Below are 16,118 nucleotides of genomic sequence, written 5' to 3'. Positions count from 1 at the left end.
CAAAACGTTTTTATGTGATTTTATTTTTTAGACGTTGCAGGTATTTCATCGCCAAATCACATTAGTGGCAAGCAAAACAAGCAAAGCACTTTATAGTTGTTAGATTTAAATATACAGAGACAATCCAATATATACGTTTTGCATTTTGGCAGAGGGATGGTGATATTATTGATCAATGTACTGACAGAAAATGGAAAGCAACAGGGGGAAGGTAAAGGCATCAATAATAACATTGTGAGTGCAGACATCCTTGTTTATTTTTTCATCTCCAGGATTCCACTTCCTGGCCCGCGCTTCTTCGCACTGCAGATGTTACAAAACTGCACCCCAGGAATCTGAAAGAGGGAAAAGATGAAATAGTCTCAATATAGAACAGCCAAGTAATGTTTAAGATTCTCACATAAAATAGAACAATGCCCAGAGAAAGATTAGCAAGCAAAACTCAACACCAAATGAAATAAATAATGTGAAGCCAAGTGGGATCAAATTAAACAGCAGTGGACCAAGAATTGACCCTCGAGGGATTCCATATCGAATGACTTCATCTGATTCAAAAGTTACCAACAGAAATTGAAAAATTGAAGTATCTTACTGTTCCTGAAGATGGTAAACATTCCTTGTGAAACATGTGTCTGCAGTGAAACACAACCACGCTGAAGGGTTTGGCCATATCTGAAACACAGATTGTGAAGCAAAGAAACTAGCAATGAATAGCTTTCAAATGAAACACAACAGTAAAATACTTGGAAACAACTCCACAGAAAACCCACCTGACGGTAATATTGTAGCATGACACGATTCGCAAATGTTCTCCTCTGAAAAGAAAAGCAACACTTGCATGAGTACAGTTTAAAAACAACTTCATCTGCTTCTGCATTAACCAAAAAGAAAGAAAGTGCGCCCACCGTCGACCCGGACTCCTCTCATCTGTGTTCGGTGCATCTTCTGGAGCAGCGAGAGGGAGTCGGCCACCAGGATCTTCTTACACCCTTCCCTCAGAAGAATCTGAGAAACGAGAAAACAAACGCCGGTTTAATAAGTTAAACAACATGATGAATAGTAGGGCTGAGTAAAAAATAAAATAAATATTCATAAATGTTCTTATTAATTCTAGCTATACTAGTAGTGAAGAACAGTTTTAATAGCTGTACTCTTGTTAAATCCTCTGTAGGCCCAACACGACTAAATAAATGAAGATTACTTTATTTACTTACTTGCAGATTATAGTCCTGGAGGATTTTTACAAGTGAATCCCTGAGGTTTGGGATTTCCATGCCCTCCTTAATGCGATGGATGAGCAGGATGGGATCCACATGAGTACCAATGTTATTAAGGAGGCCGGTGATGAATGCTGGGGAGACAATAGCAGGGACAAAGAAATATTATCAAAGTAAGAGAACGACAAAGAAAGACAGAATGACAGGGTCGATGGGAGACTGTATCGTACGTGGCTTATCGATAGAGTAAGAGATGAGATCCTCCCAGAGCTCTGCATCGTCCTGCTCTTTGGCAAACTCGATGGCCTTGTCCACGTCCTCCAGCTCCTCCATGATCATCTGCAGAGCTCGTCTGCAGTTCCCCATCCTGCCTGAGAGCCAACATGCTGGATTAGTTTCCTTTTTAATCATTTAAAAACACCCTTAAAGCAGGAAAACAGAGACTAAATAACACTTACTGAGCAGGAAGACAGTCTCCTCTACAAAGTTCCTCTGCTGACAAACCTCGAGAGCCTGACAGAAAAGAGGAGACGACATAATTAATCTTTTGTACCTTCTGGAAACTTGGACGCGCAGTAGGATGTAATAATTGTACCTTTTCAAGCGGGCAGTGTGTGCTGTCCCTCAGGAAAGGCAAGAGATTTGGACGGTCATATTCGGCATACAGGACAATCTGTCTCTCGTGGTATTTTTGGCCTTTGTGGTGATCCCGCTTAAACAGTTTATGGAGATACTGTGGGGGGAAAAGATGAGTCAAATCAGTTCTGGATTACATTTTGAGGGTTAATACGATTGTATTTAAAGTTATCTCAACTCACCACATGCAGAAGCTCGGGCCTGTCCGCTAGTTCTTCCACCACCCTGTCTGTCTATTAGCAGAGAAGAGAAACAGGATCAGTGGGCTGCAGAGTGTCATCGCATCCTTAATTAAATACCGAGAGAAGCCAGGAACACTCACCGACAGCTTGTCCTCATTGTCGAGAAGCATGTCAACAGCTTTCTGCCAACGTCAATTTGGAGAATATATTACTCAAACATGTGAAAGTGAAGATAATAAAATGTTCAGTCTGCGACCAGGCTTTTACCTCTTTGTCGAAGTCCATGAGGAGTACGATCTTGTCCTCTATGGAGGAGAAAAGGTTGTGTTTGTGGATCAGCTGGTAAACATCTTTGTGCCGCAGTCTCAGGTAGATTTCCAAGGCTCTGTCGTACCGCTGGTCGTACGTGTATCTGCAACAGCATCAAGGTTCAACAGGTTGCTTTACGAGATTTGATTTTGTGTCATTTTTAATACATTGAAAGCATTACTCCTTCAACCCTGCAGGCGCCTCAGTAAATACATCTTTGCAGACAAATATTGTCCAACCAAGCTTACACAGATACACATCATGTTGTTATAATATTAAAAAACAGAAACTTGTGTTTGAATATTTCCCTTAATATCTATTAAATTGGTCAATTAATGCACACGTTAAGTTCATTTACAGTTCAGCCAGAGTGGTGAGCAGCGTTCTGTTGGTGGGGTCCCTCTTCAGGTGATCGTTGACTGCCTGAACGATGGCCATGTTGTTATAAAGCTCTCCAGGCCATTCCCGGATCAGTGTGGCAAAACCCTTTGTGGACAGCAAAGGAGGAAGGACAAAGCATTAAATCTGACGATCAACCAGTGGATTAGCGGTACAGGATGTCTGGATAATTCAGGGACAAAGTACCTCATAGTCAGTTTTGAGAAATTCATGGAGGATCATTTCATAGATGGCCGGTCTGAGACGCAGATCCCCTCTGGGCAAATACTGACTGATGGCCTGAAAATGGAGACAGGTGGAGCAATATTGATAAGATACTGATACTGGAAGAAAAGACACAAAACATGCATCACATTTCATAATTGATTCATGAACACAATCACTTCAGTAATTAAGTTCTATTAAGGAACATCAATTCCTACCTTCAACTGTCCGATGGTCTTGAACCGGTACACTTCATTTTCCCAGAGTTCCATGTTTTTTCCAAGAACCTTCTGACACTTCCTGAATAAGAAGCACGTGAATAATTAAGATGAAACAAGAACATTGTGGCTTGTGACTTTGTTAGCAGTGGCATAGTGAATTCATAAGGAATGTTATACCTGACAAAAACTCAGTGAAAATAGGGTTTGTATTAAAGAAACAAATGCCGTTTTTCTTTCTGTTCAAACTTTTATCAACAATTAATAATGATGATATTTTATACATGCATGCAAATTCATCTTCTGTGTTTAGGTTTAGCGCACAATTCTGCGGTACGATTTGGCCCAGATTCGGTTTTCTGCACACATCATTGCGCCTCTTGGATGAAAGCGCTTTTAAAGTTGTTGTCTAGACTAGATTCATTTATAAACATGGAAGATTGTAAAAACAGGATGAGGGATTATTTCAACGTTGGATGTACATGTCCCATTACTGAACAACACTGCTAAGTCATTGGTTGACTTTTTGTTGTTTGTTTAAATTTTTTGGGGGCTTTTATGTGAAACTTTCATGCTGTCATCTTGGCCAGGATTGTCTTGGCCAACAGTGAATAAACAATATAGTCTTTGTGCATAATGTTGGATCATGTCTAAGGGTGTTCCCTCTTTCTACAATTACAAATAAAGACATAAGTGAAACATTCTGCTGAACGCTTAAAATATAAAGTTTCTCTAATAAGGACTCTGGAGATGTAAAAAAAAGACAGTTTTTCCAAATATCTCACTCACTGTACGACTTATCAAAAGGATTACCTGACTGTATAGCTGCAGAAGTGAAACCTACCTCGCAGCACTGTCATAGTCTCCTTTCTCCACTAAGTGATTGATGTAAGCCATCCCAATTTTCTGAACGTCGTGTCTCTTGATGTTTTTGAAGCTGATCTCTGCAGCCATCAGCGCCTCCTGTCACAGCAACAGGACACGCAGTCAAAGCTATATAATCGTAGACCGTAACCTTTTGCAACATTCATACAATTCAACCGCGCAGACCTCATATTTCTTCTTTTCAAGCAGCCAATCGATATGGTCATCCTGGTCTCGCTCCTTGGCCACGACGATATCTTTGGGACTGATGATGTAGAAGAGCGACTCTCCCTCAGAATGCTCTGTTAATGAAAATACATTTATGCCTCTGCGTATTGAGCATTAGAGCTGACATTTGTTGGACGAGGCATAATGAAATCAGGGCGCAGGAAAAGGCTGCGTGACATTTCTCTGAGGGCAGTTTTTATGGTCTCACCGAGGCGGTAGTCTCTGCACTCGTTGTCTTGGAAGTTGCGCACGGTCAGCGCGTCCGAAGAGATCTCCTCGCAGCTCTCAGGGAGAGGCTGGATGATGTCGAGACGAGGCCGCGCACGAAACTCCTCATCCTGCACACACACCAAAAAAACACAATATTAGCCTCTTTAAAATATATATATGTATATATATATATATATATATATATATATGTGATGTAAAAGAAGAGTTATTACCATGTGATCAGAGTTCTCCTTCACAAAGTACAAGGTGACGAGCTGATCTGCCAGCGGGGCCAGACCACTGATGAAGAACTCGGTCTCAAATGCAGAAACTGTTTGAAAAAAAGACACCAAACAAAATAGCCTGAAGGACAATATCATAGACACCATATTAGAGCGCATTTAATTCATCTGGAAGTTTGGAATGGTAACATAATGACATTCTATGCATTTCATGCGCCCTCTTTAACCAGAATGTGAGATCTACTGTTTTACTGTATTGACTTGCTTTTCTCTTTATTGTCAAAATGTCGCTGCATCATTATCCACAACACAAATCCATGTATGTATATTATATTAGGCAGATAAAGGTGGCTGGCCTCCGGATTAAATCACACTTTTGTCCAGTGTTGAAGTTAAAACCACCTAAACCGAGACCAAGTCATGACCAAGACCAGAGTGCATCAAGACCAAGACCAAGTCAGGGTGAGTCCCACACTGCGTGCCACACTTATGATAAAATGTGGAACATGCAAACCACACAGGAACTCCTCAAATTAATCTGAAAGATCCCAAAAACAAATGAAGGTTCCTCCTCACTCGCCTCTTTATACATGCATGTATACGTTTACCATGAGTTTGTGAATAAAATACAGAATCCTTGCTTTTTTTGAGGCCGAGACAAGACCGAGCAAAAATGCGTCCGATTGAGAGTGAGACACAGACCTTCAAAAAGTGGTCTTGAGACACAGATTTTTGTTTTTGTTGTCTTTGAAGTTAATTTGTCTCCTTCTTATTCCATCTGATCACTTTTAACCACCGCGTTTTAATCTGGTCTTATCTACTTTTATTCTTGCTTTATGTTGTGAACCACACAACAGCATTTGTGAGTCTATAAATAAAGTTTACCATCATATAGTTCATCATAAAGTGCATTTTATACCTATTTCCACATAGCGGCTGGGCAGGTCTCTCATTTCAGTAGGATTTCTCTCTTTCGCAACACAAATCTGAGGAGATATAAGAAGGTTACAGAAAGTCAGAAACACGGGAACAGCTGGTGTCAGTAATGAGTTTAAATAGAAAAGCAGCAAACCTTGATGGAAGTGCCCCAGCCGACAATGAGAGTGCTGTTGTCCTTCCAACACAGGCTGCAGGGGTACATGTCGGGCCTCAGACTGATGTTATCCCGCAGCACGTTCGTGATCCGCTGCTTTGTACCGATATCATAGATTTTAACTCCCTAAAAGACACAAGGGAGAAAAAAAACAAGCGTAAACATTTTACACATTCAGTAATATACTGTTTATTGAGGCCCGTGACCGATCACTCACCACATTGTTGGCCCAGGCGATGAGGTTAGCTCTCCACTGGACATTAGTGATGGAGCCCTCGCCTTCATGTAGCACAGACATCTTCCAGCGATTCAACCAGTTTCTTTCATACAGGAGCAGCTGAGAAAGACCACAGGAGCACATTTAATACTTTTTAATACCACACGGTTGGCAGTTGTGCAGCCCGGCCTACAGAGGGCAGCAGATGAATAGAACATCACACAGGCGCAGCCAGTCAGCAGCTGTGTCGGATGACAGAGTGAAACACCCTTCTACATTTAACAACTTTCTAATTCGGCCTGCAAATGATGACGTAGAAAACGTATTTTAGTCCTCGTTTGAAGATCTTGATTCCACTTCGGGGCATTTAGGCACAAAGACAATGAAGACAGATTGCTCATTAGTCTCCATTTAAGTGAGAAAGCTTCACATTCAGTGGTGGAAGACGTCGTTTTACAGTTTCACATGGTCGACGTAATTGGCAAGTAGAAGATGGTGTGAAGGCCATAAAGAAAAGGGCTGAAAGCAGTACAAGCATGACTTCATACATCCTTCTTCCTCCAATCATGATGGTTGAGGCTTCTTGAGGACACACATCATTTATTGAATACAAGTATAGAAACAAGTGTTTAAACACAAATGTATATCTACCGTCTCACAAAAGGTGTGGAAGCTCAGCGAGAATGTTGTTTTTTTGAAACCACAATGCATTGTGGTATCAAGGCGGCCGCTGGGCCAATTCATCAACTGCAGTTTCATGCTTGTATTGTACAAGCCGTCGAGGACAAAGCCTGTCATTCACATTCCCTGCATTGTTACTGTCCTTACTATATAAACAGCTAAATGTGCATAACATTACCAAGGATGCCCGGTAGAAGGTTGTATCGGCTCTTTAATTCAGCAGTTGGGCTGTGTTAATAAACAGTTTGCTCGACAAAGAGATGATATGACAAAAGAACTGCGGAGACAAAATTGAATTTCCTTTGACAGGATGTGGCTCCCGTTGAGGCTTATTGATTTTCATCACAGGCACATTGTGGAGGCCTTCACAACCTGGAACTGAGAGGAATCAGCGGCAATTGAAAGAAAATGGCAAAGTAACACTAACAATGGGGTTTCATCAAATAAAGTTGTTTTTCCTCACCCCTGTTGTATAAATGTCAGTATACTTTATTTATGGGTGGTTTTGGAATGACGCCACATCCGAGCAGTTCATAGTTGTGTGTACAGTAATTGGCGTGTGGTAATAGCTGGGTGGTTTTACTTCCACAAACAACAAAATGACAAATCTAATGTCTAAGATACTTTTCACCTTCCGCAGTGACATTCCAGAGACGACTTTCAGGACGAGATCCCTGAACGCGTCCCGGAAATCCTAAGACTATGTACCCTCTTGATAATGACATCTACTTGCCGTGCTTGTGAAGCATCGCCTTTCAAACACCGTTGAGCGAACAGCACTTTGTGAAAATGGGCAGCTCTCCCGAGAGCACTCCAGCAAAGAGACAGAAAACTAAGAGCCTTTCACAGCAGACAAAGGCCCGTGCATCGCCGTCAGCCGAGCCAAAGTGAGAAGGTCCGCTGGTTTCGGTTTCGCCTCGGACACAATCGGGATGAATTATTGTGGCAGGAAATGGCGAAAACTGGACATAATGACTGCACGGGAAAATACCACTCAAGCCTACCTTGTTGCCCCCGGTGACAAACTGTTTGTAGTTTGATCTGCTGAACTGAGGATGTAACGCAACAACCTGCAAAACAATACAGGAGTGACAGATTATAGAGTGACAGAAATGTGATTTTCTTTCGTTATGTTATATGCAGGTAATGCTGTAGCAACAGATGCATAGTAAGACACTTAAAGGAATACCCACAAAATGACTATTAGTTTATCAATAATCACCCTGTGTTACCTTGAATTCTTGAAGAAGAACTTTGTTCCTCTTGCATGCCTCCACGGCCAAAAAACGGGGAAGAGTCTTGATGAATTCAAGTAAATTGGGGGAGGGGCTGCATATAACAACAGCAAAACACAAACATCTACACTGAAATCAACGATCTAAAACACTTCGACAGTTTCACGCTTGCGGAGACGCGCTACTCATCTGTGTGAAGTGTTTCAAATAGTGAAGTTCAGGCAATGATGCATGCGTTTGTGAAGTAGTGAGCAGAAGACCGGATAACTGAGACTTGGATTATTCAGCACCAGTTGTGCGAGCGAGTTTTTAAAACTGATATTTTGATAAAGTTTTGCTGTTAAACACGGCCCCTCACTCACTTCAATTCATCGAGACATTTCTCTGTTTTTTGATTCTTCGTTCACCACGGAGCAGTTTGAGGGAAACTAAGCTTTCTTAAAAGAATTCAACGATGACCATTTTGTGGGTGAAGCATTCCTTCAAGTTTTCAGAAAATGTGATAACAACTCACTTTGATGGGATGGTCAAAGGTCTCGTGGAAGCCCTCTCTTGTATAGAGACCAAACACTTGAACCTGAAACAGAGATGAGACGGGAGAACGGAAAGCAAAAGGTGAATAACTCAAAATTTCTCCTTTAATTGCTGCCTCTGCAACTATCCGAGGCCAGCGGGGGGAATTGTGGTCAGAAAAGACTTTGATTGGCTCTCTACTTCTCCGCTGGGTCACCAATTAGTGGACAAGTTGATTCTTTGAGGCCCGCAGGGCTTAAAAACCCGACCACAGCCTCAGTTGGCTACAACAAACCCTAATGTACCATTAGAGTACACGACACCCAGTTTCTCCTCATCTGAGGCCCCAAAAAAGGGGACGTTTTTGTTTTTAAAGTAGAGGGATAATATAAAACTCTGATGCAATCTGCTTTTGCGAACCGCACCAGCGATTAAGGATTAAGTTAGATTTTAAAAGGATTAACAGCCAACTGAATTGGTTGAGGGCGAACAATTGCTGCAGCATTGATTTTAATTGTGTGCTCCACTTTTTTTTTTGTGCGACAAGATCTTGTTTTTTTTGCCACCAGAGTGCTAGAAGTAAGGGGAGGGTGATATCAGAGAGCATATCTTGACTGTGAAATCCATGAAGTATGGTGGTAATGATGAGAAGAGACAAGATAACAGCAAGGTGGAGAACATGGAGAGGGTATCCATAGACGGCTGATGGCTGACTGACAGCTCAACGGAGTGCAATCCTTTCCCCTTCTAGTCAAAATAGGTACAAGCTTTTTATACATTCCTGCATCATGAAAAAAAAATACGTGCATATATGGTAAAGATAAAAACGTCAGGTTAATGCTCCGACTGTGGAGGTAAAAAATTCACTCCTCAAGTTCCACATCATTAGCGTCAAGTTTAACCCTGATAAAAAGAGATTTATATGAATCTGAGGATGAATTATGAAAGATGAAAAACACAGATTTCACTCGCCTTCCCGTCCTCGGAGCAGATGCCCACATGCTCTCCACTCTCATCCAGACTGATCTGGTTGATCTTCACTGAACTCTGCGGAGACACAATATCGTGGCATCGGCGGGTGTGAATATCTTTGTGGCCGGCCAAATGTTGCTGGCTGACATTTTATCCCATTAAGTGAAATGCCAGAAAGAGGCAAAAAAAAAAGAAATTGTGACTACGTAATGGATGCACAGTCCCATATGTGTCAATGCACAGAGCGTGGCATTAACACCGCGAAGGTTAGGGGGTCCAAATGCACTGCTGATGCTCTTAAAGTTTACACATTCATGACACTATAGGGCTCTTTAGATAAAAGGATCAACTAAGTGGCATAAATTATAGAAAATGTTACTTAAAAACCTAAAGGGTTGACTGTGTAGACTAAAGGAGATCAAGTATTTTGCTTTATTTCTCCAGTGCATTATGTTCATCTGGGTATTTGGTATTCATATTAACTACTTTTTATAACTATACAAATCACAAATCCATCAGCCAGAACTCAGCTGCGCCTTTCCTGTTCTGACTGATAACTGGCCAACAGGTTCCTTAGGTGAGCAGCACTTGAATCAATGTGCTCAGCAGGGACACTGCAGTCAAATCAGCCATGATTACCGCATGTTTTTGACTCGCAAATTAAGTTATTGTTCAGAAGTCGTTTTCTTTCAGATCAGGTGAGCAGAACTGTGTGGGTAAAGTTAAACAGTGGGCCTAAATCCGATATGCTACGAGAGATCACAGCTGGTTATAAATCCAATATGGCGCTAGAGGAAAAGTCAGGAAATTTATATTATTTAGTGTTAATAATATTAATTAATATTAATATCATATCTTTGCAATATTAGCATTCGTCTTTAGCTTGGCTAATGCATTTTATTACTATATTCTTGTACTCACAATTTCAAACTTCTGCGTTACATTTCCTTGGATGTCCAGCAGGTAGACTTTTCCAAAATGGGTCCCTAGTGCAAGAAACTGGAAAGGGACAAATGCAAAATAAATCAAACCAGCATTAGAAAGAGGATACATGAAACATATTCAAGACTTTAGAAAAAAACACTTCCTGGAGCTGGAGCGACATGAGCAGCGTGGGGATTGGGTGGGCTTGGAGGCAAAACTGTGAAATTGCAGGGGGTGGAAAAGCCCTATTTATTAAAGCATACAGTGTGAAATGGCATTTTTTCTCCTCAAATTAAAATGCTTAAGCATAATAAATGCGCTGTACATCTGACTTCTTCCCGTGCAAGCCAATCACCTCCTTGCCCAGCAAAGAGCTATTATTTCTACTGAGCAGCAACTGCCTTCTGTGTTTTGTGCTTCAGCAAAAGTGCACGTGTGTGTGTGTGTGTACGCGAGTCCACTGGGACAAAAAAATTATAGAAACTGGGGGGTTTTGGCATTAGATTAAGTGTGTGTTCTTCCACCCCAGCCCCTGCTCCGTGGCCTCCTCCTAATCCCCCTCCCTTCTAGACCAGCATGTGGATGTGCGGCGAGTCCACCATGCTTCAGTGCAGTCTATAATGAAATGCTTATATTTACAGGCACAGCTGAGCATGTCAGACAGAGCCCCTGCAATCTCCCCAAATAAAATAACCAGAAATAAATAAATAAAAGGGTTCAACCTTGTGAGGCGGAGCGACTTTTAAAAGGGATTTATCAGAATGGAATTGTTCAAATGAAATTCCGATTCAGACACTTAAAATATGAGGCAACATAAGGCAATATGTGCCGTCGGTGGCTTTAAGGTTGTGCGGGAGTTTGCCGCGGCGGAGGGGGCTGCTGTGACCACACAGGTAGCTGCATGGCACACAAGCACAGAGATCACAGGGAGAAAGACAGTCGGATCAAATTCAGAATTCCAGCAACAGCGACGTCGCTCACTGTGGCGCGGTTGCTATCTTGAGGGTTTAAAAAAAAAATATATATATATATATATATATAAGAGGGGACCAAATCCTCAAAGTAAGAATAAATAAATGAAAATCAATAGCGGTTAATAAAACATCAGGTGAGGAGACGTAACTGGGTATGACTTTTGCTCTGCTCAGGCGTGCATGTGTGCTGCCGGTGCCACAACGATTAACCATCTCGCCGAGAGTGGCCGCTTAAAAAAAAAAAAAGAATCAACGTCGGACAAACGGAGGAGAGGAGCGAAAAAATATGTAAGAGTGGGAATAAAAAGAGAAGACAATGGCGCCCGGTGTCTTCTGAGAGGAAAAGCAGGGGAAAGGTGAGAAAAGAATGGGCTGCCAGCTCTCAGATGTGTCCATAAACAATGTGAAACCAGAGGTGGACTTGACTCGTGGGTGGTGGATTAGCAGCCCTACCTTGTCATGGACGGTCATACAGCTGGCTGCATCCTTCTGGAGGATTTCTGTCACCCCATTGGAGAGCCTCTCATACTTCAGCTTGGGCTCCTCCTCGCTGTCCTCCTCCTGGTCGACAGAGTACACTGTCACTATGTGATGTACATTTTCTTAAAAGGCATTCATTACGACAGCACAGAGTCCTCAAAACAAATGCTGTAGTTCAGAAAACCCTTCATGCAGTACACTGAAATATACAGAATGTCCATCTCAATTTACTTAAATCCTGTGCTTAAAATCTTAAATCTGATACATTTTGAAACTAGTCAGAAGAAGTTATAAAAGAGGTGGAGTTGACTTTATGACTTTTTATGTGTCAACTCAACTTAAAGGTGCCCTGCAGAGTTTCTGACCACTAGTGGCGCTGTGGAGCAATGTTTTTAAGTTTCCACACACTCACACTATTCCTCCGACTGACCGGCGGTAACGCGTCAAAAAACATGTAATGCATCAACACAGGCAGGAAGACAGCTAGGGAGGAAACATGGATGTAAACAATGTATAATCTCTGCAAGGAGAAGAGGATGCATTCAATGCAAAGCCCCTTGAGGCAAATTTGTAGAATAAAATTGACTTAACTTGACATGTTTTTTTGTTTTTGTTGCTTAGAATTATACATTCATCCACATCATTTTGTAAAACCTTAATACCCCTCCATCAGATCATTACAATGAATTTAAGCCATAGTTGATGAACACATTATGCTACACAGTGATATATGTGGAGGTTTTGTTGCAGAATGTACAATATTACATTCATTTAGCTTGAACAAGAAAAAAACTCCATTTAGGGTTAACAGTTAATTTAATTATTGATTAATCTGCTCAATATTCCTTGATTAATATTTCCGTCCATTAAATTAGGCCTGGGCGATATGGAGAAACTACAATATCACAAACATTTTTACCAAATACCTCGATATAGGTACTGCGACAATATTGTGGGGTTGTCTATTTGTGCTTTTACTAAAATATTAAGAAAATCAACACGACAAATGTCTTGTGTCCCCGACTTAAGAGTTTAAAACCTAAATATATTTATTTAACTATCATAAATGGCAAAGAAACACATCGTTTTTGAACCTGGAAACACAGAACATGTGCTTGAAAAATCTATATTTATATATACTGCATATGCGAACATGCAGTATGATACTACTGTAAAACAGTTGATATGTAAATAAGATATTTTGGGATGGTTTCACATCCACAGTGCCCACCGTCACTGCCACAGTGTCACTGAGCAAGGCACTGAACCCAGCAGGACTAACGGTCAATCCTACGTCTATTCTGGCCTCTTCCAAGACATTCACACGTCTCGCATGTGTGTATCAGGAGATGTATGCACAAACACATTTCCATCATATTGCGTGAAATGCGGCATAAAGCCGTGTTTTCACGAGACCGTTCGTCCCCAGTGACAAACATGAAGTCAGTCATTTCATAAAGCAAACTTACGGTATTCTACTGTGCTACACTTTCCAACACTAGCGGCCAGTCACAGCCTGAATATTACTCATAATTCAGTTTATAACCAATGCTGCACAGTCTGTGGCTGCCCAGAGGGTGCATCAACTCAAAACAGTGTCTGCCATTATGTGCTACTGGGTTGGAGGTGGGGGACAATAGCGTGGAAAAAATGTCATTTTCAAAAACAATCCTTTCCCACTCAACAACGCCATATCCAGGCTATTTCCTTTGTATTCTGGTTGTGAGATTTCTGATGCGGGAGCATTTGTCACGGGTTTCAAAAGGTGTATCAAACAACAAAAGCAAACTTTATCCCCAGAGAGAAACCACCCATTTCCAAACTTCTGCCGTCTCTTGGAAGCTTCCTTTTGTTTCGTCAACCACCGAGCTGGCCTTTGTGCTGAAACATATACCGTCTACATTAAGGATCCCAGCTTTAATATACACACACGGAAGACCACGCTAGTCACTGACTGAGATATTAAGAACATAATGGATCATCCTGCACCTTAAACACAATGTACAGATGGATGACGAATAATAGGGAAACACCGATGAGAGATGCTGGGGAGACGTGTGAGACGGTGATCTCCTTGAAGTAGTTCAACACACTTAAGACACTTAGTTGTTATTTTCTTTAATTTGCCCACCCGTCTCTTGTGCTTTTTATGACCAAAGTTATTAGATGAAAGCATATTTTGTGACTAAATATCATATAACTTGTTTAAACAGCTACCTTTGTATTTAACCATTTCTGGCATATTCTTTGTCTATTAGCAGTTAAGACAAAATAGGCTGAAGTGCACTAGTTAGAAATGTGCATTAAGGCTAAACAGGAGTGCCTTCAGTGCTTTAGGGAGGAGAGAGACAGGAGAGGAGAGGTAAAATGATCCCTATTTCCTTGACTACATGAGGCATCAAACCAACACCAATCACCTACAGCAAGGCTTATTGCCTCTATTACGTCATAAGATAATCAGACTAGTCCAGCCAGATTACAAAAGGTGATGAAGAGCATTCCTTTTACTTTCAAGATCAAGTTGTTGTCCTGCTCATTTCCTCTGTGAGCAGCAGAGTGTAGAGCACACAGGCCTTCACTTCCTTCATCCATGGAGCCTGCTGTCAACCAGCTCACAGCAGTACAGCAAGACGCCAAGTTGTATTAATTTGCAGTATTCTAAGTAAACAATCAGCTGCTTGCAGCCACTTGGAGGAGAGACACTCACCCTGTTACAGTATTGAGCACCGATGTAGGAGCTCTTTCTATGTACAAGCCTGGTATGTTACCCTTTTCCTTTCGCTCACTCTTAACAGTTCCCCTCCGAGAGCCTTTCCCTGATATTTCATTCAATGCTCTGCTTCCTATAAAGACTCTCCCCTTCCTGCCAGACGTACAAAGCTATATTTTATTTAGCCTACCTGTGATTCTCAGAAGCACAAGTGTACCGTAACATGCCGAAGCTCAGTCGTAACATTGATGGATCTGGAAAGCTATCTGTAATTCATGAGTGTTTGACACCTCTCAAAATCTGACAACGATCCTTCCGGGATCAAGCTGGGAGGATAAAGGCAGGCTGTGCATTACGGTCCTTCCAGGAGGCAGCGAGGCTTTACTGGAGTTCAACAATCACCCATGTTTGACAGAACTATGCACACCCCTGTCATCAACAATAAGCTGCTCTTGATGCATTATTACACTGACATACTGGTGCAACTGCACGACATTTCCAGGTTTAATTGTGTTCCCCTTTAACCTCTTTATACACTTCCTCTCAGGAAGAAACTACCTCTGCAGGAGAAAGAAAAGGCAGCACGAAGGGATGTTTCTTACCTCAGACTCATCTGTGAATTCCTCACTTTGTCTTCTGGCCTGAATGAAGAGATATTTTGAATGGATTTTAACAATTTGTCATTACGAATATTACTATATCACAGCACCGAAGCATACAGTAGTACATTTATAATGACAGAGCATTATAACATGATTTAACTCAAATATAGGCTGCAGAAAGTAGGCAGCTACAATGTTCTACTTTCATAGAAATCAATGTAAAGCTACCATCAACTCACATATTTAAGCTTTTCACAGAAACAGAAACACAACAAGCTAAATGAAAAGGCTACAGACAGAATTCACGAATCACAATTTTCATTCATTTTGATGCTTACACGGAAAACAACATTAGCCAGTTAGCCGTTAGCATGCTGTGCTTACCTCCTGCTCCTCCACATCCGCCATTGTTATTGTCTGTATCCGAGCAGAATCGATATAATATTTCAAAATGTCTTCAGAGAGTACATGTTGAAGGACCACAATATCGCAGTTGTTTTAGCCTCATTGCAAAAATATCCACAATACAGCAAACTGATGTTTGTTGTCGAAGCCTGCTCCCTCTGTCATGAGTTCAATCACATGACAGAAACAAAGCCGCTAAGCATTGTGGGTATTGGAGTCGTTCTGGCAGAGAGCAACGCCAAACCGTCGGAAGAGGAGGAGGTGACACCAATTAACAACAGGTGAGGCCTTTTCAACGTGGTTTTTATATTTGTCGAAAGCTTTTCTGCTTTTATAAGTACTTTATGCTCGGTATTAACTTTGTTGAATCACTTCTGTTCATATTTGAGACTGAGTTAAGTGCCTTTAAGCGAGCCATGAAGCTACACTAATAACGCTTTAAAGCTAATGAAAGCCCATACAGGTGTGTTCAGTTATTCTGGCTGATTAGACCACAGCTCAGGTGTGCAAAAGGCTTTCTGCGCCAATTACAGGTAGGATATATAATGTTAAATCATACATTAAATGTTCACAGAGGTTTTAAAACACCAATTTGAAAAGGTG

The 16,118-nt window shown here is 41.4% G+C and overlaps 1 protein-coding gene across 1 annotated transcript; it reads right to left on the bottom strand.

Annotated features, from left to right (window-relative positions):
- Window positions 1-5: 5 nt before the first annotated feature.
- vps41 (VPS41 subunit of HOPS complex) lies at window positions 6-15,677 on the bottom strand. The gene is made up of 28 exons (XM_079181705.1): window positions 15,495-15,677; window positions 15,111-15,149; window positions 11,772-11,879; window positions 10,342-10,419; window positions 9,421-9,495; window positions 8,450-8,512; window positions 7,705-7,770; window positions 6,020-6,139; window positions 5,782-5,928; window positions 5,629-5,695; window positions 4,701-4,798; window positions 4,466-4,595; window positions 4,216-4,331; window positions 4,010-4,128; window positions 3,166-3,247; window positions 2,930-3,022; window positions 2,703-2,830; window positions 2,303-2,447; window positions 2,176-2,217; window positions 2,036-2,086; window positions 1,813-1,950; window positions 1,676-1,730; window positions 1,448-1,588; window positions 1,215-1,351; window positions 906-1,005; window positions 771-815; window positions 593-672; window positions 6-335 (listed from the first exon to the last, which is right to left on the bottom strand). The coding sequence occupies exons 1-28, from the start codon at window positions 15,516-15,518 to the stop codon at window positions 255-257; spliced, it is 2,568 nt and encodes an 855-aa protein (XP_079037831.1). The 5' UTR covers window positions 15,519-15,677; the 3' UTR covers window positions 6-254.
- Between the last annotated feature and the right edge of the window lie 441 nt (window positions 15,678-16,118).

The sequence above is a fragment of the Pholis gunnellus genome (assembly GCF_910591455.1).
Source record: "Pholis gunnellus genome assembly, chromosome: 20".
Classification (NCBI taxonomy): Eukaryota; Metazoa; Chordata; class Actinopteri; order Perciformes; family Pholidae; genus Pholis; species Pholis gunnellus.
The sequence above is the reverse complement of the archived record's forward strand: the minus strand, read 5'-3'. Positions and strand labels throughout refer to the sequence as shown.